Source organism: Elaeis guineensis, chromosome 1 (assembly GCF_000442705.2).
Source record: "Elaeis guineensis isolate ETL-2024a chromosome 1, EG11, whole genome shotgun sequence".
NCBI lineage: Eukaryota > Viridiplantae > Streptophyta > Magnoliopsida > Arecales > Arecaceae > Elaeis > Elaeis guineensis.
The window spans coordinates 152634267-152658432 of NC_025993.2; the positions used below are offsets into that span (position 1 = coordinate 152634267).

Sequence of the window (24166 nt, forward strand, 5' to 3'; positions counted from 1 at the left end):
GTCACCTGACTAAACAGAAGACACAACCAAGATAAGTGGAGCCAAATTGATAAAAGTCACCTGACTAAACAGAAGACTTTTGGGCAGAACAATCATTACTTGATAAGTCACCATATTTAAAAGAAATAAAATTTGTTGTAAGGGTTTTAAGTAAGAGGTTTTTTCCTTTTTTCTGAGAGAGAGAGAGACCCATCTAAGTTACATCACCTTGGTCCAACAAATTGGCAATGCACCATGACTTGAATCCAGAACCTTGAATCCAGAATCTCCCTCAGGGAGAGTAGGGTTGTGATTGTGACTTCCAAGGCACTTCCTGTTCATTGTTGTTACTTGTAAGGAACAGGTAATGATGACTCATATAAAACTAATCATATTCATTCCAAAACAAAGTAGCAAACTTCCAAAGTAGACAAATATTTCCATTTTTCATTGTGAGAGAGTTTGCAAAACCTAGTAGTTGTGCTGGCACACTGTCATAATTGGTTTAATAACTTTATTTCAAAAAAGGGATCTCATCAAGCTGCATGGAAACAAATATATGAATGTGAAAACAGACAGATATAATTAAGTGTGAAAGGTGCCTTAAGTTTAAATGTTATTCTACTTCTACAAGAATAGCATAGATGGAGATGCTAATGTTTACATGTGGTGATATTAATGATGGTTGAATTTAGTGTGTTAAATTGTGTTGAACCTTTTTTTTTTGGTAGAATTGTGAGGTTCACTTTAATTGAGGATGGAGATCGGCAACAAAGTTAGATGGCATTGTCATGTGCAATGCAGAACATTGACAATTATAGCTGGCAGGTGTGGATGGATGGAGAGATTCTATGGATAGGAGGTATCAGAAAGGATTTGAGATAGCTTGAAATAACAAAGCCAGATTCATACAGCTGACAACAGATGGAGTAATTTGTGTCGATACTTGTATCATATCAAATCCAAACCATATTATCTAGGAGGGTCTCAGATTTCTTTGAACAGTTGGAAAGCGAAGTGAGAGACGAGGGGATCAATGTCCATGTAGATCAAAGTTCTGCAAAGGGTTTTAAAAATTTACTTCTGGCTGACATATGGCATTAGTAGGAACGACAAAAGATAATTTACAAAGCCAGTTTAATGTATAGATAAATCAACATTTCAATTGTGGTTATGTTATTAAAATTGAATTGTTGAAAGCATTTTGTCTATGTAGACCTTAGGAATTTCAGCATCTCAGCCAAAAAGAAAATCTTCGGCAATTGCATCCTATTGCATTTAACATGCTTTTTATTTCTCTGATTATCAACTTTTGCAATCAGCTCGACTTTAATCAATATGAGACAATTTCTATGATTATTATTTTATTTAAATTCTTGCTTACCATTGCTTGTTAGGCTTGAGAAAGCCATCAGGCATCAGTAGCTCGTTGTTTACATCGGTATATGCAAGAAATTCATGGAATTCATCTCTCAAAGAATTGGGCAACTCTCTCAAGGTATGATGCCATTCCCACAGGATGATTGGGTGCATGTCTGTTGCGTATATAGTGTTAGTGACTTATTTTTGAAAGGATAATGCTAACATCAAATATATAGCCTGTGTTAATGAGCATCCAGAAGTGCTGGTCAGCTTGTTCGCACATTCAGAGTTATTAAATTGACTCATGAAGAGCACAAAATGTCATGACTCTTAAATAAATTGCAGTGCAGGAATTGCCAAGAAACAGAAAAGTAAGAAAAATTACTTCCCACAGAAAAATGTTACCAATGCGTATGGTTAAACTGACTAAATATGTTATCAATATTTAGAATTTCTATCCTGCAATTAGCTCATCCTTTCTCTTAACCATTTAAACTTGACAATCAACTTTTATAACCCTGATATTTATCCTAAAACTTCTCTAGATTTCTTATGTGCCTTCTATCAAGAATTTAATTCTTTCATTATAATTTAAGGGAAAGCTAGTTGGTTTTTGTACTCTTATGGCTTTATAATTTAGCCTTGGAAGTAATATCAGTAACAGAGGATAGTAAAAATAATTAACAAAAATCTCTAACCTACCATCATTTTTAGGCTAATGCGTTTTTAGCCGAATGCAGAAATTGCAGGTTCTTGCCTTATTAAATAGCATAGACTCTATAAAGTTACTCTAATATCAGTTTGATCTACTCCCAATTGTTTGTTTTATCAAGGTGATTGCTCTTGGTTTTCTTCATGATAGGAGACATTGTCATATGTCGTAAGCCATGCCCCTCTCAAAAGAAGACATAAGCCATGCAACTGAGCATGCAAACACATGGGTTGCAACTCACATTTTTGGAGAGATAGAAGGGTGGTCTGGGAATGTGGGCCTTTAATACTTGATGGTCTTTATTTTTGCATTTAATCTTTGCTAATTCTGTTGATTTGAAACATGAAGTTTGTATTGTTCACTAATGACAAGAGTAGATGTGTCAACCAATATTAGTCATCATGGTTATCTAATAGCTTGTGTTTCAATAGGATGTACCATGGAAGGCATTTTTCAAGAGTCCTGCAGTTTGGGCAATGATATATGCTCACTTCTGTGGAAGTTGGGGCCACTACACTTGTTTATCTTGGCTCCCTACATATTTTAGGTATCTCACTTCTTGCCTTTTGTTTCGGACCTCATGCATAAGACTCTTTAGATGGCTTATCATCATTGATTTGAGTATTATTTACTATTAAATGTGGTATGTGAAAGTCCTGAAATAAATAACCGAAGCTCCAAATATTGATTCATATATCATTTCTGCAAATTTTACATGAAATGGATTATTGATTTATATGTCCTTTCTATATTGGGTTATGGCTATAGTCATGATCATACTTGATTTGTATTTGTTATTTAAATAAGTTTTATGGAAATTTTTGGACATAATTCAGTATGATTTCTTTGCTAAATTACTCCCGACAGGATAAAATTTTTGTTTGATTGTGTATAGCTATATTTTCTTGAGAATGTTTGTGAGCATTTTGATGACATTAAATTTGTTATCAGTTTGACCTCCAGTATCAGAATTATCTTGTCAACTGGAATATCTGAAGCTGCAACCATCCTACTTGTTTTCTTTTATACATTTGAGTATTTCTATACCATTACACAACTAAATGCCGTATCTTACTTGATATTCTTCTTTTGTTTCAAAACCATTTGGACTCATTCTGGCATCTGTTAAATTTCTTGAAATGGTTACTGTTAGAATTATGCTTATTTAGTAAATCTTTATATAGGAAGGATATATTTAGTATATCTCTAAACATGGTATATACTTACTTTTCAAGTATGTACTTCTTTTCTTATGTACTTGTTTCTCATCTATTTAAAGAGATAGGATCTCATTAATGAATTGAATTCCTTTTGAGCTTTTTCTTTCAACAAGGTATCAGAGCAGGTTGCCGCACTCTCTCCACAACCCTAGCCCTCCGCCGCCTCTCCTTCTTCCACAATAGGTCGTAGCAACCCTCCCGCATCACCACTAGTCGCAGCGGCCCATGTCCCAGCCCCTCCTCTTCGCTGGCTACCTTCAAAGCCCTAGCCGCACCAAAGTTCCAACTTCCTTCTAAAAAATGCTACCTGTCTCCACCCTTCTCAATGCCTTTTAAACCACCGCCGCCGCCACTTTTCCTCTCCTCGTCAGCCTTCTTCATCACCCTCTTCCTCTACTGTTAGAGATCTCTAGCAATGGTTGCCTCTGGTCCTATGCCTATGAATTGTGACAATCGGGCAGCCATTTATATAGCCAACAATCCTGTGTTCCACGAGAGGACCGAACATATTGAAGTAGATTGCCATTTTATAAGAGATGCCGCGATGAACAAGACCATCATAACACCATTTATTCCATCATCCGAGCAGTTAGCTGCTATTTTGACTAAGTCTTTGTCTGTTGGTATTTTCAACTCTGTGTAACAAACTAGGCATATTTGATATATATGCTCCAGCTTGAGAGGGAGTATTAGAATTATGCTTATTTACTAAGGTCTTATATAGGAAGGATATATTTAGTATATCTCTAAATATGGTATGTACTTGCTTTCCAACTATGTATTTCTTTCCTTATGTATTTATTTCTCATCTATTTAAAAAGATGGAAGCTCATTAATGAATTGAATTCCTTTTGAGTTTTTCCTTTCAACAGTTACCATTACCATCAGCTTAGTGATGTTGCTTAATTTCTCGTCTGAGTTTCAATATTTGGATTTACAAGCAGTGTTGCTTTTAAAATTCTTCCAAATGTAATATCTTTAGCATTTTATACAAGCTATTTAGATGTTACAACTTACAAAAATTAAAGGAAAATTTAGTATTCTAGTACTTGACCAGTAAGGAACTGATGGTTTATTTGTTACATCCTTCTGTTCAGAATTGAAAATTGACTGTTGTAGTGGCTATAGAATCAAGATAAGTTGAAAGAAGATAAGCAGCAACATAAGCGAGAAGAGACACAAGATCACTGTCTTCTCAGGTGATTAAGCCAAATCTGAAGCCCAATATCTCCAAAGCTAACAGATCAGCAAGGTTCTATTGTCTTCACAAGAGAGAAGAGAAAGTCAAATTAAAATGTATGATTAAATATGAAAAGGTGTTCTCATTACAGCCCTCCTGCCCCTTTGTGAGACTTGTTTCCTATTCATAACCAACTTGACAAATTGTCAAAGAGGAAAAAAAAAAAGAAAAAAAAAGGAAAAAAAAAGGAGAAAAGCTACCAGGCTAAAACAATAAATTCTTCTGCTCATGAAAGAAGATATAAAAACAACACTATTACTGTTCTTCTGTGGTACTATAATGAAAGCCAATCATGTTGTGATACTGCAACTCACGAAAGCTGAAACCAGCTCAAGTAAGCAGCAAAATATGTAAAATCTTAGCTGTTAGGTTGCAATTTAAAATAAATTTCGGCAGCTACCCAATTGATGTAATTTGCTGTCACGTAGGTCCAAGTTACAGTACTTGAATGAGTCAACCAGCTTTCTTTCCACTTTCAATTGCCTTTCAGTCTCTAAATTGTCATTGACACATCTTCCACTAAAGATGAAGAGAGAGGAGAAAGAGGGGAGTGTGGGGTAACAAGAGTAATGAAAGGGGGGACTGCACAGGCTTGATATCAGTCATGCAATAGTAAGGGAAATTGGCTACAAATCTGGGGAAGTAATGACTGATCAAAGCTGTTAAAAGGTTGGTAATTTATGTGCCTAATTTCGGTTATTCCATGAGATAATTAGCAATACAACTTCCTATTTCAGCCCAATGATAATTTAAGTAAATCAGCCTATGATTATCTCATTTTCCAACAACCTGTCGGTCATGCTCTGCTGAAAGGTATTGTCCTTGATCTACCTTGTTGGAGTACTCAAGTGAGCACATCTGCCAACTGTGACTTAGAACTGAATTAATGGTGACAGTCAACCTTAATATGTCAACCTGTTCATGAAACACTAGTTGTTAACTGCATATTATTTTTGTTTATTTGTTGCAAGTGGTGCAATGAGTTGTAAGATAAGTATTCCACTCACCAAAGTTAAGTGCACAGCCTAGTTAACTTGTATGTAATGAACGAAATGACCTGATAGCACCATATTCGACCTACTTATTTTATTGAGCAACATAAAATCTTTCTCTCTCTTCTTAGTAGCCAAGTTTTACTTTGTAAATTTGTAGTATCCTAAATTATATAGTTGGTTTAAAAAGGAAACCTAACAAATTGACATTAATACATTCACAAACTTCAAGGTGCCTCGCGCACCTAAAAGGGTATCTCATGCAAAAGCACCTTTAAGGTACCATAAAATGCATTATGCAAGTTTAGGCGTGTAGAATGTGGACCATGCATTAACTTGTTATACATGGACCACATAGATAGTGCCTTATTTGTAGTTTAGATTATGGTGCAACCTTTTGCTGTGATACTATATTATATCCTTATGGGTATTTGGAAATATTACTAATTTTTCCAGTTGTACAATAATCACAGTGAGGAGCTGGACTTAAACTTGATGGAAGCTGCATGGGTAAGTCCTTGATGACATATTTGATGTACATTGTCATTTCAAATTATGATCTGGAATGATTTATATTGTTACCTTCTTATGGGAAAAAATGATTGAGAGTAGAGTCAATAAGATGTTGTTAGCTTAAAAAGAAGAGAGCTGTAAAGTAAATATATTTTAACTGCTGTAATTTAATTGATATTCTGATATGATTGCTTATCTGCTAGTTATGTTGGATTTTATATTGTGGTAATCAGTTATGCATTGTTGAGACTTGAGAGTAAGGTTCACTATCTAAGTACCGGTATGGTACGGTACCGAACCTTGCTTTAGACTGTCGGAACAATTCCTGCACATGCATTATCTGCTAGTGAAATTAAAAAAAAAAAAAAAAAAGGATCAGTCTACAATCTGTTATGTTCCATTTAAAGAAGTTAATTGATTAGTAGAAGCCAGGGCCTTTGGTGTCTGATGGTTAATTGACTTCTATTAGCCATCAAAATTTGTCAAATGCATAATGTGCTTAAGATTAAAGTTAGAGAAGCCTTCATCAATTTTCTCCCTTTAGTTGCTTCCACTCTATGACTGCAGGCAAACATCTCTTTACCTCTCCATTTTTCAAATACCTGCAATCCTCTCCTTTCTTCTCTCATTATTATGCAGCTTTTGATGTCCTTTTCTGTTGACTGGTAATCATCACACAACCTTTGTCCATTTCTCTTTACAACCCCACCTTGTGAAAATTATTTGTGATCATAATCCAAAAATTAGAATAAATGGACTCTATCTTCTCTTTTATAAATCAGAGGGGGGATATCCCTTTTGAAATCTTGTGGTAGTTGAGTTAAATGAATGCTCCATCTAGACATATATCCCCAATGTAAATGCATTAAGCTTGTTGACTGAGGTATCAAAGATAAAAGAAGTAGAGCAGGCTTCGGTCGGGCTAGATGCAAGTCTGTCCATCTCAAATATCATTGGACTGGCATCTCACATTGCGCAATTTCTGCATGCTGTGTACATGAAAGTGGAAGTCAATCTGTTGTACCACATCATGGAGGTCGCTAATGCTTATCTGAGACTATTTTTCCCATTCTTGAGATCCATGCATGTGAAGAGAAAAGAGTTATTGAAATTTTTGCTAGTGATGTGACTTCCACCCATCATGCTGCTTACATGATTGCTCTAACTATTCAACATGGTGTCATGTTAAAATTATGTATTCCACTTGGAATATAAGACCAGACGAATACCAATATCAAATTTGTGTATATCCTGGATAAGGAATTTTTCAATGCTTTTCTCTAACATTCTCTACATATGCAAAACTCTGTAGAAGGGCATAAAGCACCAAAACTGGGGATTGGTGAGTTGAAAAGTAGTGCCACATGCTGCCATAAGTGACGCAAAAGATGTATTCTAAATTTGTTTTACCCTTGCTGTGGGCAACACTATTTAGATCACAGATGGATTACAATTATATTTCATCTTGCACTGCTATATGTGCAGATCGCTTGATTACTAAAACATGGCATGGTATTTATGTTAAATCCACATCCTCAAAATTATGATCTATGAGATGAATAACAAACAAAAATGAGGAACTGATAATGTGATTACAAAGTGTCATGTAGTGCTACATTTACCTTCCAAAGATTGCTCCTTTCTAATTTCAACTGTGGTTTACATAATGAAAGTGAATCCAGATGGCTTTCCAGTTCATATGGTGGATGTACGAATGCTTGTTTTACGGTATACCTACTTAGCGAATGTGGTCATAACAGGATCTTTGTTTGATGCACAAGTATTAGTTTGTATTTCTCTAGTCAAGGACTATATTCCTTGACTATTCCTTTGGCAATTGGTAGATTAAACTTGCCTCAAGCTTTTTGCAATTCATTAAAATTATGTATAATTTTTTATTTCTATTTCAGGTTTCAATCCTCCCTTCTTTGGGTTCGATTCTTATTACCTCCATTGCAGCTCCTTTTGCTGACAACCTGATCTCCAGTGGAGTTGAGACGACAGTGGTAAGGAGGGACACTGATATCCTGACCATTCTACATTTCCATTTAAAAATCATATGACTTACTTATGGTTTGATATGTTTCTGCCACTTTGTTTATTTATTAATCTGAATCTAATATGTCGAGTTTTTTTGTTACACTCACCAATTCTTGAAAAAATATTACAGAAGGATCACAGCTGAAACAATTGTAGTGTAGGTACGAATGCCATATTTATATCATACATCTTACCAAGAAAATGTTAGACAACTAGCTAACTCGAGTTTGCACACATAAGCAGGGAGTTTGAATTTCAACACCAAGATGCATATGTAGCCAATTTTTACATGTTTATCAAGAAATTCTTTGCTGGTTCCAGGGTTGTAGGTATCAGTAATTATCTTTTGCCTACAACCATAGGTCCATAACACAATGCCGAGGATTCCTCTGTAGAAAAATGTTCATATTCAAAAATCATACGATGATGAGAACTGGGATATGGGTGTCAAACAGGTGTGCCAAGTGACGAGTGTTGAGAACAAATAAACTGACTTGTGGTAATTTGGTCACCAGACTTTCAAGCTGCCAGTTAATGTGCTATCATAATATATATATATGTGCGTGCGTGCATGCGTGTGTACATATATATATACACACACACATATATGTGTGTGTGTATATATATACATATATGTGCGTGTATATATATATATATCTGTATACATATATACGTGTGTGTGTATGTATATATGTATGTATGTATGTATGTATGTATGTGTATATGTATATATGTGTATATATGTATATATATATATGTGTGTGTGTGTATATGTATAGATATATTTTTGTATATATATGTGTGTGTGTGTGTGTGTGTGTGTGTGTGTGTGTATACATACATACATACATATGTGTGTGTGTGGAGAGAGAGAGTGTGTGTGTCAAATTAGAATAAGGTCGATCGGATTTGAACTCAGATTTGATTAAATTAGAACTCTACAATGGGGGTCCTACATCGATGATCCAAGCCGTTGGATATGATATGCTACCTCAGAACTATTTATGCACTAAAAATTATATGATTTGGATATCCCTAGCCTATGCATCAAGTAGTTAAAAATTGGACAACTTAAATAAAATTAAATTAATTATATTTTTTGATAACTTGATGCATAGGCTAGAGGTCTCCAAATTATGTGATTTTTAGTATGCAAGCAGATTTGAAGTAGTAGATCACATCCAATAGCTTAAATCATTGATGTAGGACCCTCATTGTCCAACTTTGATCTGACGGAATCTAAGTCCAAACTTGGTCGACCTTATCTAAGTCTGCCCCCCACCGACGCGCGCGCGCGCGCACACAGACATATATGTATGTATGTATGTATATGTATATACACAAATACATGTATATATACATACATACACACGCGCGCGCGTGCGTGCACGCATACATATATATATAAGGTCGATCAGATTTGGGCTCAAATTCGATTAGGTCAAAACTAAACAATGGGTGTCCTATATCAATGATCTAAATCATTGGATATGATCTACTATTTTAAAACTACTTGTACACAAAAAATCATATGATTTAAAGACTCGTAGCCTATGCATCAAGCGATCAAAAAATATATCTAATTTAATTTTATTTAGGTTATCTAATTTTTGACTACTTGATGCATAAGCTAGGGATATCTAAATCATATGATTTTTTTTTTTGTGTGCAAGCAGTTTTGAGGTAGTAGTTCATATTTAACGGCTTGGATCATTGATAGACCCCTATTATAGAGTTAAAGACTTGATTCGATCGACCTTATTCTAGCCTCTCTCTCTCTCTCTCTCTCTCTCTATATATATATATATATATATATATATATATATATATATATATGCATGCATGGATGTATGTTAATGCAAGGAGACATGAAACTTAAAATATTGAATGACCTTACTGAGGAGCCTATCAAGCTCTGATCATTTGCTTTCGTATATGTAGGTGAGAAAAATTTGCCAGATAATTGCCTCTATGTCTCCAGCAGTTACTTAAAATATTGAATGACCGTCTTACCGAGGAGCCTATCAAGCTCTGATTATTTGCTTTTGTATATGTAGGTGAGAAAAATTTGCCAGACAATTGCCTTTATGTCTCCTGCAGTTTGCATGACTCTTTCCTCTCTGGATTTAGGACTGCCACCCTGGGAAATTGTCGCATTTCTTACTAGTGGCTTGGCACTGTCAAGCTTTGCTTTATCAGGTACTGCTTGAATCTCACGTTTTGTGTGACTATTGGCTATTTTTCCTAGTGTAAGTTGTACACATCTTTTGTGCCACTGCAGGACTGTATTGTACCCATCAAGACATTTCTCCTGAATATGCGAGTATACTTTTGGTATGCAATGAAACTCCTTGCTTGTTTTCTATTTAGATTTTCTTATATCACCTCATATGAGATATATCATTGAGAGAATGTTTCACCATGTCATTTCCATCTCAAATACTTAGGTAATCAGCATGTACACTAACATTACCATATATTGTTGAAAATGCCAAAGTCATTTAGATTATGTGGCTTTGCCAGTTCAAAGCCCATGTAGAACATATGAGTATGCCTTTAGTCTGGCAAGTAATTCCAATGTTCATTTCCCATGTAATTTTTCTTATATCACCATCTAATAAGGTCTTATATCTTGTGTATTTTCGATATGGATTTCTCTCTCAAATCTTGTTGTTTTCACAGTTCTATGTTTATATTGGAATTTAACGTGAATACTGTTTCTGACACCTTGGTATAGGGTATCACAAACACAGTAGGGGCAGTACCTGGGATAGTCGGTGTTGCCCTCACAGGCTACCTTCTTGATTCGACCCATTCATGGAGTGTAAGTCATCAGGATGGAGATATACATGGATTCTTTTCTATGCTATAATTTTGCCAAGTTGGAACATCATTGGACCTCATTAGTGCTTTGTTCTTCTTTGTGTAGATATCATTGTTTGCCCCATCAATCTTCTTCTATTTAACTGGTACGGTTGTATGGCTAGTATTTGCCAGCAGTAAACCTCAGAGCTTTTCTAAGTGAGATTCATCACAACAACACTCTTCCGGAGCATTCTTTGTGAACTTGTGACTAACCATATCCAATGGAAAAAAGGATGCACCATTGGATCTGAGAAGGTGATAGAATTTAATGACATCCATCAGTCTTCATTTTCTAATTATGGATGTGTGAAGGAGAGCATGTGATGAAAAAAGAGAATACAAGGGGAAATGAGGATATGTGTATACTTATGCAATTGTTTAATGTATATGGTCGTAACATATACTTCTGTACAGAAAAGGAATATTGATTGATGAAATATTTAGTTTTCACTCCAGCTTATCCATGTGAATACCTGTTCTCTGTTTGCAAGTATGCTGTGAATTAAACATATTCTTGGTTTTTGTCATGATGTTGGTGCAGGAAAATGCTCAATCTGCTGGAGAACTAATTGGCAACTGAAGCATGGCAGGTGCTCGGCTGCAGACTATTCCCTTATCAGGGAACAATCAATCACCAATGGAAATTTATGGATCTATGTATTGAAAGAGCTTGAAGGTTGTATGGAAGAAATTTTCGCTCTAGTGATAAAATATTATGTACTATGGTGCTCGTTACGATTTTTCAGTCCTTGCTTTTGTTCTAGTACTCTCCCTACTACAGCAGCTGCTGCTTCCACAACTGTGGTTGTTATAGAATATATGTAACAAATTGACTTGGACGGTCATTCCTTTATCAGATAATACGCGTCTTAGCAAGGTATACTCCACTGTTTGTAGCGTTGCTTCATTGAGAACTGTAATGAACGAAGTGTTAATTGCTATATTGGACTGGTGACTGTTCATGATTTTATTTCTACATGTCTTGATCAATTACCTCTAGCTTGTGCCTTACAGTGAGATTAATTTATAGCCTGTTAACTTTTCAGGTTCACCATCACCAACAAACAGCCTGTTTAGATGGTCAGCTAGCTTGCCCATGTTCTCTCACACGTGAGAAGGAAAGGTAGATGGCGCACCATGAGCTATCATGGGAGTCCATAGATGCTGCCATCTGAGGTTCTCAGAATAGCCGAATTCAGCTTTTCAGATGTGTATACTTTCTGAAAAACTTAGGACTGGTTGAAACAATAATGCTGGTTCTCTTGTATTTCCATAGGGTGTTTGTGTATGTATCTTGTAAATAAGATGATCAATTGTCCCACTAATGTCACAATGGAGATAAACCAGAACGTGAAACTTTGCCCTGGTGTTCTCGCCTAGTCACCGTCTCCATTGCTCTTTTTTAAAAACAATCTCTGAGTGTTACTGGTCGCCAAACCGGCTCCAAACCCCTTGTTTACGGTGCACCCAGCAGCATGGCCGGTATGGAAAAGAAAGGCTGGTTTTTTTTTTTTTCTTTTTTCTTTTTTGGTACAAGTGGGTGGCCATATCATTGTGATGCGAGAGCAGTCCAAATGATCAAGATACAAAATATTAGACATTCTCTGGCCTTCAAATCCAATCTTGTGAATATTCTGTCACAAAGACAGCGATCCAATTTGCTGTGCCGTTTGCTTGCCGATAGACGTGTCAGATGAACAACGTAGTGGAATGACGAAGGGAAGTCTAAATGTCACGGATCAATGGATGAGTCTCTTGCTGCTTCAAGCCATCCTGGATCCAGGAAATGACGGTAGTAGAGTCATCTTCGACGAAGATCTTCTCTACACGAAGCTCTTGTACGGTAAAGTTGATGCCAGCCTAAGCAACATAAAGTTTCGCTCTCGAGACTGAGAGTTTAGAGAGATGAAACTCTTCAGCTGCAAGCAACCGAGTATCAGGGTCGCAGATGACAAAATTAGCTTTATTTTTGCTCTTCCTGATACTACCATCAAAGTTCATCTTGACACATCTTGAGGGAGGGGGCTCCTAGGAGATAAATAAGGTCTGTCGAAGAGCTGTAGGAGCAGCATGGGAGTTCCAGTGGTCGGGGGTATCAAGGGGATCAGTGGCAGTATCGAATCGAAGGTACTTTGTAGTGAGGCACAAGGCTCTCTCAAGCACCTTATGCGAAGAAGCTACCTCACCCTTGAAGACAAGACAGTTCTTAGAAAGCCAGATCTGATAAGCTATATAAATAATCTGTCCGCCATAGGAGTACTCTCCCTTAGTCATACTCTGACAGATCGTGCTTAGGAAAGACTCTAGTCACGAGTCCTTGCTTGACTCCCAGAGTAGATACCGGCCTGTCTTCAAATCAGCTTCGCTCATGGATAGCGCAGGATGGCATACTCAATCGACTCCTCGAGCCTGCACACCGGACAAGAGATCGAAATGTCCATGCTTTTCCCTCTGAGAAGAGTGCACATCGGTAGGCGATCCCAGGCAAGCTTCCAAAGGAAGAGCCTCACTCTGGGGTGGGTAGCTACTCTTCAGATCCAGGCTGTGTCAATCCTCCTAACTGCCATTGGTCTGTACATCTGGGTTAGGTCATGCAAGAGGATCTTCGGACAGCAAGACCGACCCCAAACCCTCACATCCCCACAGAGATGAATCGAGATCGGAGTGGCAAGAATCCGATTAGCAAGCGGACCTCCAAACAGACGGTTGACTTTTTGGACTCGCCAACTCCTACCATCCCTGGACATCAGGTCACAGACTCGCCCCTGAGCAATCGCCTGCTACTAACAAATGTCGGCCAACGTGAAAGGAGCAGTCTCAAGATCCAAGCATCAAGAGTCATGTCAATCGAGTGGCCATCCCCAATCAACTAACTGACCTCATCCATCACATTGGGTCCCCGAGCACAGATCTCCTTCCAAATGAAGGAGCAACCATGAGCTGCCTAGATCAGGGACCCCTGGCTCCACTCCCTATTCGGGCCCTCATCATTCTACTCCAAAGGTAATCTGACTGAATAAGAAATCTGACAGCATATTTGACGATCAAGACCTCCCTCCTGATTAAGAGAGACTGGATCCCTAGACTACCATCCCTCACCGGTTGGCAAACCACCTCCCAGGCCAGAAGGTGTATCCCATGATGGTCATGACCCGAGCCCCAGAGGCGGTGCTCCAGCTCTCTGAGGCAAGAAATCGGCACAATCGTGTTTGCCAGGAGATAAATCAGGAGAGAACTCAAAACTAACCTCACAAGGGTCATCTTGCCTATCAAGGAGAGGGTAGAGGCTTGCCATTCCTTAAAGCGCTCCTAGATCCGCTGTTCCATGGGTCTGCACTCGACTCTTCGGAGCCGCCTCCTCGTGATTGAAATGCCAAGATAGGTCAGCATCCCGTTCTACTCTTGGATCCCAAGTCTCATCCCAACCACTTGCTTCAGTTGGATCCTCATTTGGGGACTGAAGATGATCGAGGACTTCTGAAGGTTTACTATCTGTCCAGACGATCGGCAATATGCCTCGACAATGGAGGCAAATACTCCGCATTCTGAGCTGAGGGCCAATCGATGAGGAGACAATCATCTGCAAAAAGAAGATGCGAGAGTAGCTGGATACCAGGAGCAGGCCAGTAGGGTTCTAGTCTCAACCCCCAAATAGCAGCCTTCAAAGCTCGAAACAAAGTATCAGCACACAAAATAAACAAGTAAGAGGATAGAGGGCAACCTTAGCGAAGACCAAAACAAGAGTGAAAAAACTCCGTCGGGGTGCCATTGATCAGGATGGCAAAGTTCGGAGACTATGTAATCCATGATCCAACCCATCCACCGCTCTAAAAAGCCCAACTCCTGAAGAGTCTATCAGAGAAAAGGCCAGCTCATCCGGTCGTACGCCTGCTTTATATCCAGCTTGATTGCCATCAGACTGCAGTGATCAGGGGCACATTGGAGGATGCATAAACTCCTGTGCCAACAGAATGTTGTCTGTGATGGATCGTCCACCAACAGGCACTCTGCTTCGAACTGATCAGGCGAGGTATGATCAGCTTCAGACGGCTGACCAAGATTCTAGCACACACCTTATAAAAAATGGTGCAGAGACTAATCGGTCTAAAGTAGCTCGAAAGTGATGCATGAGGCCACTTCGAGATGAAAGTGGTCAGAGTCTTCTTCCACTCCGTTAGAATACCCTTGCACTCAAAAATCAATTGAATCACCTCCACAACCTCTCGAACTATCGATCAGTATCTATGAAAGAAAAAAAGAGAAAAACCATCGGATCCCGAGGCTTTGTCCTCTTCGAGGGACCAGAAGGCTCCCCTCACCTCCTCGACTGTCACCGGATGAGTCAGGGCAGAGTTCTGCTGCTCAGAGATGCAAGTCACCGATTGGGCCCCCTAGATGTGGCGGTCCTCCCCCAAAGGTGCCGACTGACGATCCCTAAAGAACTGGAGAAGCTGCCCCCAAATCCCCTCACAATCATCCACAGCCCTGCCATCGCTGTTCCTCAACTGTCTAATATGGTTGGTGGACCTCCTAATCATAGTAGACTGGTGAAAGAATTTGATATTCCTATCATCCTTTTGAATCTATTGAACCCTTGACTTCTGTCTCCAAAAGGTCTCCTGTTATCTCAACAGAGAGTGGTGCTCCGAGAGCTTGCCACGAAGCTCCTGTAATGTCAGATCCTGGACTCTCCCCTCCCAATCCTTCCTCAATTGCAACTCCATGATGTCTGCCTTCATCTGCTCGACCCATTTGAATATATCACCCACCTCACAGTGGTTTCACCAAATGAGCCTACGTCTGGCAAGCTCCAACCTTCGAGTTATACATCGCATTCCCATGCACCGACAACCTCCACACCTCTCGAATGAGGTCCTATGATTGCGGATAGAAAGTTCAAAACTTTTTGAACCAGAATGGGCCCTAAGAAGATCAAGACCATCCGTAATGATAAGGATCGGACAGTGGTCCGAGACGATCAACAGTAGATGCTGAACACGATACCCAAAAAAATGATGGGCCCACTTCGAAGAAACAAGCACCCGATTGATCCTCTCCCAGACCCAAGCCGTCCCCTGACAATTATTACACCAGGTGAATCGGGGACCGGCATAGCCCAGGTCGATTAGACCAGTCTCACTGATGAAGTCCCAAAACTCACGAGACTCAATGCCTTCCCCTGCCTACCGACCATCTCTCTTCTCATAAGGGCCCACAATGCAGTTGAAGTTACCGACGGTAGACCCTGCAACATCTGCCCGGAGATCTTAACCTAAAGCACCCTCCGCTCCTTGTAGTCGGTGCCCGCATAAATGCCGGACAGGAGCTAGGGTCCGCCAGTCTGCTCCGAGATGATCAGAGCTATCTGCTGCTTACATCTATGGAAAGCATCCATTCTGATCGAGCTGCAGTGCCACATCACCAGGATGTATCTAGACAGGTCTCTGGACTCCACCGCATAGGAGCTTCATGTCCTCGGGCTCCACCGTCTCACTCGAGCAAGACTCATCTCAGACAATCAGGTCTCGCTTAGGACACAAACATTAGGACTGTGTTGCTTGATCAATCGGTCAAAGATCGATCGAAACGAGAGCTTCCCTGCCCTTCCGATATTCCAGATCAGAAGTCCCATGAAGAAGGCACAATCAGAGAGGGGCCTTCACTAGACCCCTCTCCACCCTGAACTCCTCCCCCAACCCCATCATCCATCGAATCAAGTGGCTCCATGCTCACTCTCTCCTCCTGGATGGCCTGCTCAATCTGACTACAACATCCTCATGGGGGACGTCCATATCCTCGCCTGACTGCCTCGGATCCCCTCCCACGATGTCCTCCCGGATGTCATCCTCTGAGCATAGCTCTATCATCTGCACCGACATCCCTGCCCTGTCAGGGACAACTAGCACCCGAGCTCCTCTGCTTATCATCGAAGCCGCCTTGCCCACCACCTTTGGGGCCTTGGCAGAGAAAAGGAAGGCCCCAGACTCCCCTGGGCCATCAGCTTGTACCTTGGAAGGCTCAAATGAAGCATGGGCCTTCCCTTTGACCCTAATCTTTCTTGAAGACCCCTTCTTGGGCCCAACCAAACCCAAAATCTTCTCACTGGGCTTGATTGGCGCCCGACCCACATCAAACTCAGAGGGTCGGGCGTGCTTGGGTTGGGATGAGCCCCTCGCCCGCGACCCACCTGTCAGGCTCGATGCCCGTTCCGACGGGCTCTCCTTGTCATAGCGCAAAACCCCACCGCCCAACGAAGCAAAGGGGTTCGTGCCCGGCACCAAAGCCTCCCGACCCCCGCACGCATCTTAGCGCCATCCGCATCGTCTAGCTTGGCAGGCGATCTTCGCCGTGCGAATTTGGTTGACTGGATCCAGCTGTCCGATCCCACAGTCGAGTTGACTCATTACGAGTCTGCCACAGCCCCAGCCAATATGGGTTGACTCGTGACGGATTGACTCCCCAGTCCTCTTCCTCCCTTCGTCCGCCATCTCAACCTCCACTTTGCACCATCGGATAGCCAGTAGCCATGGTCCTAGGCGTAGACCATTCACTCCCAGCCATCCTGCCGACTCCTCTGCCCAGACCACATTCTCCGAGTGTAAATCTGCTGCTGCAACCCTAGAGAGCCCTCCGGCACAATGCCCCTCCTCTAGTTGGTGGAAGAAGCCGCACCTCAGGCAGACCCCCTCCAGGTTCTCAAACACAAACCGCTGCCAGAAGGGCCCGTTCGGCTCCTTCATGAGCACCTCCAGCCTCAATGGCTAGGAAAGCTCAATCTTCACAGCCACCCAGGCAAACCCAAGCCATCTCATCTCCGTCGTACAGTCGTCGATGGAGGAGAGAACGCCGACGGGGTGCACAATCTCTTGGATCGTCGATTCCTCCCAGTACTCTGCAGTTAAACGCGATAGTCAGACCCAAACCAACGCAGTGCTGATCGCACCATCCGTCGGAAAGAAATCTGGCCACCATGGTTCCAACACCAGCGGCTGCCCCACCACAATCTACGGACGTCGGAAGATCATGTCATGTTCCTTAGCATTTTCAAAATAGAAGAGGAGGAAACCTCTCTCAAGGCCAAACGCCGCCACCGATCCCTTGATTCTGACACGAAGTCAAAAATCTCGGGCCACCGAGTTCGACGCCATCCATCTTTCCAAACTTTTTGCCACCACCGCCGTGGCCACCCAAAGCTCCGACCTCTCCCTAAGGCCCTTTGTTGGGACCTCGACAATCTCTGAAAACCACTGCGACAGGTCACTCACCTCCGTTGACGATGGCTTCAGCGAAATCCAAACAGTGCGCCCTGCACTGCCCTCCTTTGGCTCGATTCTAGCCATTCAACACCTTTCGTGTTCTTCAGATGCTCCCGCAAATTGCTCATCATGACCACCAACATTGACGTTGATAACAGCCCATCGGATCTCCAGCAATCACATCAGGAAGAATCTCAGCACAAATCTTAAAGTACTCCTCAAACAAACATCATAACGAACAAAAGAAAAAAAAAATGGACAACAAGAAGAAAACAGATATCATATTATCCCCAGGCTTTGGGTTATATAATAAAATGGATAACAAGAAAGAAAGGGAACACGACTAAGACTTGTTCATAACATAGTTGTATATTCTCTAAACATTCGGAATATGTATATATGTATGTATGTATTGTGAAGCATCAGCTATTTTATATATATATATATATATATATATATATATATATATATATATATATATATATATATATATATATATATATATATGCGCGCGTGCATGTATCCATGCAAATATAAATGCGGATATAGATATATATGTTGCTCTTGGCTTGTCATTCTCTTCATCAGTCCCTTGAACTGCCGTGAAAGAGTCTTAACTGATTGAGATTTTTTAACATGTTAAATAAAACGTATGGTTTCATGAATTGGTATAACATGCTTGAGTAGGGTAGAATGAAAATTAATTGTGCGGTTTTGTTTCTGTTAGTATTCCTATTATATAACCATTCCCTGTGTTTGTTTGTACCTAACTAGCTATATTGAAAACTAGTATATAAATAATTTCATATTCTTTCTTAAATTTCTTTTTATGTATTTTCCATGCTCCTTTTAAACTTTTGAAGAACTTCTCACCTGGTCTTCCCCTCCGAACTTAAATCCCTTGCCGTCTAAATGCTGAACTTGCGATCCGGCTGATAAAATATAGGTTCAAAAACTAGTTTTTTTTTTTTTTCCTTATTTCTAAAAGAAATATAATTGTTTTTTGACTATAAAGATTTTTGGGTCATCCCTAGGGCCGGCATCCGCGACCTCACCTCGCTGTGACGCCACCTCCTCCCACCATGGTATACTTTAGAAAGAGAGGAGGGGATTTTATGAGAGACTCACGGTAGAGAGAGAAGGAATAATAATAGGAGGATGCTGAGGCGGAAACCCAGCAAGATCGAAGTGAAGGCGGAGGACAGGGAAGAGCTTGAAGAAGTCCTCCGCCAACGCTCCCTCAAAGCCCCCCGCGACGGCTATCACTCCGCGAACCCTAATCCCAATCCCCTCCATAAATACCTGGACCCCTCCCCTCTCGACCCCGCCGCCAAAGCCCAGCGCATCGGCCTCCACCAGCCCTGAAACCCTAATCCAATGGAGGTCGAGGTCAAGCTCCGCCTCCCTGACGCCACCGCCCACCAGCGGCTCTCCGACGCCCTCGCGCCGCACCACCTCCGCACCCACCTCCAGGAGAACCTCTTCTTCGACGGCGCCGCCGGGCAGCTCTCCGCTCGCCTCGCCGTCCTCCGCCTCCGCTTCTACGACGGCGACTCCCGCTGCGTCCTCTCCCTCAAGGCCCGCGCCCGCCTTGCCGATGGCATCAGCCGCGTCGAGGAGGACGAGGAGGAGATCGACCCCTCCCTCGGCCGCGCCTGGGCCGCGGAGCCCTGGCGCCTCGCCACCATGGCCGGCTCCTCCCGGATCATGGGAAGGATCGAGGAGGAGTTCGGGTTGGGCGGTGAAGCGGTAGAGGGGGAGGAAAGGAGCTCTTTTGTTTGCTTAGGGGGGTTCCGGAACGTGAGGGCGGTGTATGGGTGGAAGGAGGGCCTCGAGCTGGAGCTCGACGAGACACGTTACGACTTCGGTACGGGCTACGAGGTGGAGTGCGAGACTGCCGATCCGGAAAGGGCCAAGGAGTTGCTGGAGGGCTTCTTGAAGGAGAATGGGATCCCTTACTCCTACTCCGAGGCATCCAAGTTCGCAGTTTTCCGGGCAGGGAAGCTTTTACCGTAGGTCTTGTCTTTCCCCTTTTCAAAAATTTTAGATATGTGAACTGTTTGTTTTGAATTGAGAGAGAACTCTTCATGTTGAATAATTTTTGATTCTGTGGAATGTGGATGTTGGTTTAAATGAATTGTATATTTTGATCATATAGAGTTCTTGATAAAAATTTATTTTGAGTAGGTTGACTTGATGCATTTCAATGGATACTTGTATCGATATGGTTCAAAAATTAACTTTGTTGTGATCTCAGAACATCAAGCATTTGTCATTTGTTCATCAGTGATCATGTGTGGTATGACCTTCTTGAAGTTGGAATTCTCATGTATTAAACCATTGGCGTAGATGAACTGTTGCAAGGAGCTAACCCTGCTGGCATATCTAATTATGCTCTTTTATTTGAATTAACCAGCTCTCCTTGGTCTTGAAACTGCATGGAAGTTGTGGAAATGATTTTGATGACAGAAGATCAATAGTGAGTAGAAAATATTACAATTTTTTGAACGTGGAAATATTTTTATGAATTTGAAAGGATTAGGGCTCATTATTCTTCTGGTTTATAATATATCAAAATAGATATTAGAAATTTGATCTGAACCATGTTTGCAGGGTTTTATCCTACTGAACATGAACAGAATACATCCATAGTTCTTTTACATGTTAGGGGCAAGATTTTTTTTTCCCTTCTATACAACATTTGGACATGTTCATCTGCAACCACAAGGCCCTTGTTGCGGACTCCAAGGCCAATTAGATTTTACAACCAGCATTACAGCCATAAGGACATTAAGGTTGTAATTGGTGGATCCAAAATTTATCCTAGCCCAAATGCCATTTACAAGCAATCAGAATGAGTCATTTTCAGGTAGATCTTTCCACATTAAAATAGTATGTCCAATTCAGAGCAGACGAAATAGTCTGTCTAATTCAAAGGGAATGACTTTAAGGTGAGTTGTAAGGGAATTTTGGTTATCTGAATGTTTCCATATGGTATGATAAAATATCTCTGTAATTCTAAGTCTTCCATATCATGCAGGTCCTTTCCCTTGAATCCATTGCTTATATGGTATTCCACTGCATATGTTCTTCAAAATACAGTTCCTGCCAACACACTTGCTGTTGGTTTAGGAGTATTTCTCAGCTTGGAATGCATTCTTCCCCTCCTCCATCGTGGGACATAATTGCTAAATTCGTCCGCCACTTATTGGGAGCAAACATTTCTTTGCAATCCTAACACAATTCAGCCCTCTTCTCCATCTATGTCAATGTTATATCTAACGAGAAGGGCTGTATTCATGGCAAAGTTCTTCATTACTCTTGGTTGATCTAGTTGGAAATGTGTTGTTTTGAGTGTCAGGTTCTTTCAGCATTTAAGATTTTCTTCTTGCAGCCACCTACCCAAGTCTTGTACCAACACCCATGTTAAAGTGTCAGATACCATGCTTGGGACCAAATAAGAGGGTCCCTCCATGCTCCCTCTTGTCTCCTCAATCATGCAACAGGCAATCTGGTCGGTCCCTTACGAAGATCTATTACATCAGCATAGAACAGGATTCAAATTATTTTAAGATGATTGCATCATTTACTAAAGAATAATCAAACAATGCCCATCTTGATTTATTAGTTTCTTCTGTCATAGCTAGTGGATCATCTCCAATAAATCTAGAAAATCAACCCACAGCAGTCGACTTTAGTTAAACAACCCTTCCTCCAGTGGTAGTCGAGAAGGTTATTTCTACTGATTAAGCACTGAATCATTTTGAATTTTATGAGGACCTTGAGCACTGCAATCTTTCATAATCATGCCATCATGCCTTTTGCTGTCTACCATCAACACACAATCTCAATCCTGCTTTTATAACCTGGTGTTATCAGCCATATATTTAATAGCAATTAATTTAGAGCTCACATTCAAGGGGTGAAAACATCATGGAAAATCACCTCAAAATTCCGTGGAAATGCTGTGGTTTCCATGACACACGGACACACTTTTACTTTATAAGCCTGTCGTTTTTTACATCCTCTTATTTCTCATACATGTATATTTTGGCTGCTTTCTCCTATATATTAACGTACTTTGTGGAAGCCTGGCTGGTTTAGTAGGTGCTTAGAAGGCCTGGTAACGGTAACATGTAATTTGAAGAACTCATGGATGATGTAGGATCACAGTTGAGTTGAATGGTTGCGTGTGCTTGTGCAGACTTCTGAAAGATTTGCAACTGAGAAATATACAAGCCTGCTCTATGATCCAACAGGCCCTTGAATCGTACAGTCGTTGTCACAACGGTTCCAGAGACCTCGTTGTCCATTTGGGTTTTGAAAAAAATAGGAGCAGACATCCTTATATTATTTTGCATGATGATATTTTATTTAGAGAACTAGAGGTAAATCTTTAGCTCTACTTTCGGCTTAAAAGCAACTTTTCAAATGAATTTTATGTAAAAGTATCTATCCATTTCAAACATAAATTAAAAATAATTATTTATTTTTTTGTTGAAATTATTTTTAAATCTTTTAAAATATTATAGTATTATATTATCATAGTGAAATATTTTTTTACAATAAAATAATATGATATTATATTAATATAATATTTTTTATAATAATTTAATATTATTTTATTATATTATATTAATGCTATATTTTTTATAGTAAATTAATGTTACATTATATTAGTATAGTATTTTTTTATAATAATGCAGTATTACTTTATTGTATTATATTAGTACTGTATTTCTTTACAATAACGTAGTATTACATTATAATAGTATAATATTATTTTACAATAATGTAATGTTGCTTTAATAGTATAGTATAATTTTACAATAGTATGATACTGTTTTATAATAGTATAATGTTGCTTTATAACTGTAAGGATAATTGGATCATTTTATCCTATTTGAATAGTTACTCTTAAGGTATGTTTCAAACGAGGAAGATTTTTTGCTTAAATTTAAATAGATAGTTATTTTTAAATTTAAATTTAATTAAATATTTATTATTATTATTTTTTAAAAAGTCTTGTTGTAACAATAATTATTTTTTATTATTTTTAAATAATAATTAATTTTTTTTTTAATCCCCCCGAGGGATATGATAACAGTAACTGTTGATTTCCAAGAAAGCTAATTCACAGGCCTGCTCGAGATACGGAATGGCCATCAGTTATATTATAACAGGAAACGAGGACGAGTGAGAAAGAAATGCAAGGTTTGCACGGTTTATTGAAACCTTGTTTGCAGTGTACTCGGTAATTCTATTCATAATTTGCTAAGCTAATTCCACCAGAGGATTAGAAAACATTTTGCTATGATTCTTTGGACACGGTATGCATTGATTACAGATTGATATTTGTGAAAAGATAAGTTGCTCATTGGTAGCCGGAGAGGCAAAACTCACACACAGAGAAGGGACTGCTTCCATTTATCAAGCTGCAATTAGTCCCTCAGCCGTGTTGATCAAGGCAACTTCCTTTTATCACGCTGCAATTAGTCACTCAGCCGTGTTGATCAAGGCAACTAGTCTGAGACACCAGGATTGGTCGTCCAATCAGCAAATCCAAACACCTTTATATATAAAATAAAATATAAAGCCCCAGCATAAACGACACTAAAATGACAATTGCGATAGTGTTCAGAAAAACAGAGAACAGACAAAAAACTAAAGGCTACCCACGGTTGTCGTAATCACGCATCAAGGAGATTCTTTTCCATAGCAAGTTCACCGCCACAAATGGCTTACCCAACGAAGCACGGCCTAACATAATATTTTGCACAAAACAATCAAAAATTGCTGAAAGGAATGCTGACAGATAAAACTAGGGAAAAGCATTATGCTCGACCACAAGATTGCATTGATAGGCTCACCAACCATAGCAGCTGCCCCTGACATTCAAGCATCCACTTTTAAGAGCGATGAATTAGATGGATACCGGCTGTCGCCATATGTACCCCACCACCATAACTCACAGAGAGAGATCGCAA

The 24166-nt window shown here is 40.1% G+C and overlaps 2 protein-coding genes across 6 annotated transcripts in view; both read left to right on the plus strand.

Moving 5' to 3' along the window:
• LOC105039064 (probable anion transporter 6, chloroplastic) overlaps positions 1 to 12302 on the plus strand; it is a 32214-nt gene extending 19912 nt beyond the window's left edge. The window contains exons 8-17 of one of the 5 annotated variants that reach the window (XR_012134691.1): positions 1377 to 1477; positions 2485 to 2600; positions 5979 to 6015; positions 7929 to 8024; positions 10116 to 10257; positions 10340 to 10392; positions 10796 to 10882; positions 10988 to 11178; positions 11465 to 11800; positions 11970 to 12302. Coding sequence is in view for 1 of the 5 variants with exons in the window: in XM_073244144.1 (XP_073100245.1) it covers positions 1377 to 1477; positions 2485 to 2600; positions 5979 to 6015; positions 7929 to 8024; positions 10116 to 10257; positions 10340 to 10392; positions 10796 to 10882; positions 10988 to 11083 (728 nt within the window). In the remaining 4 variants the exon portion in view is untranslated. Of the gene's footprint in view, positions 1 to 1376; positions 1478 to 2484; positions 2601 to 5978; positions 6016 to 7928; positions 8025 to 10115; positions 10258 to 10339; positions 10393 to 10795; positions 10883 to 10987; positions 11180 to 11464; positions 11801 to 11969 lie in introns of those variants that run through there. The other 4 variants (XR_012134693.1, XR_012134692.1, XR_012134694.1 and 1 more) reach the window with 4 other exon arrangements.
• A 6917-nt stretch (positions 12303 to 19219) lies between these two features.
• LOC105039065 (triphosphate tunnel metalloenzyme 3) lies at positions 19220 to 20332 on the plus strand. Its single transcript, XM_010915049.4, has one exon. It carries the CDS (start codon positions 19557 to 19559, stop codon positions 20193 to 20195), a length of 639 nt encoding a protein of 212 aa, XP_010913351.1. The 5' UTR covers positions 19220 to 19556; the 3' UTR covers positions 20196 to 20332.
• The last annotated feature ends 3834 nt before the right edge of the window (positions 20333 to 24166 follow it).

Excerpts from the sequence above, each read along its gene's own strand:
- LOC105039065 (XM_010915049.4), top strand. The coding sequence starts at position 19,557 with ATGGAGGTCGAGGTCAAGCTCCGCCTCCCTGACGCCACCGCCCACCAG.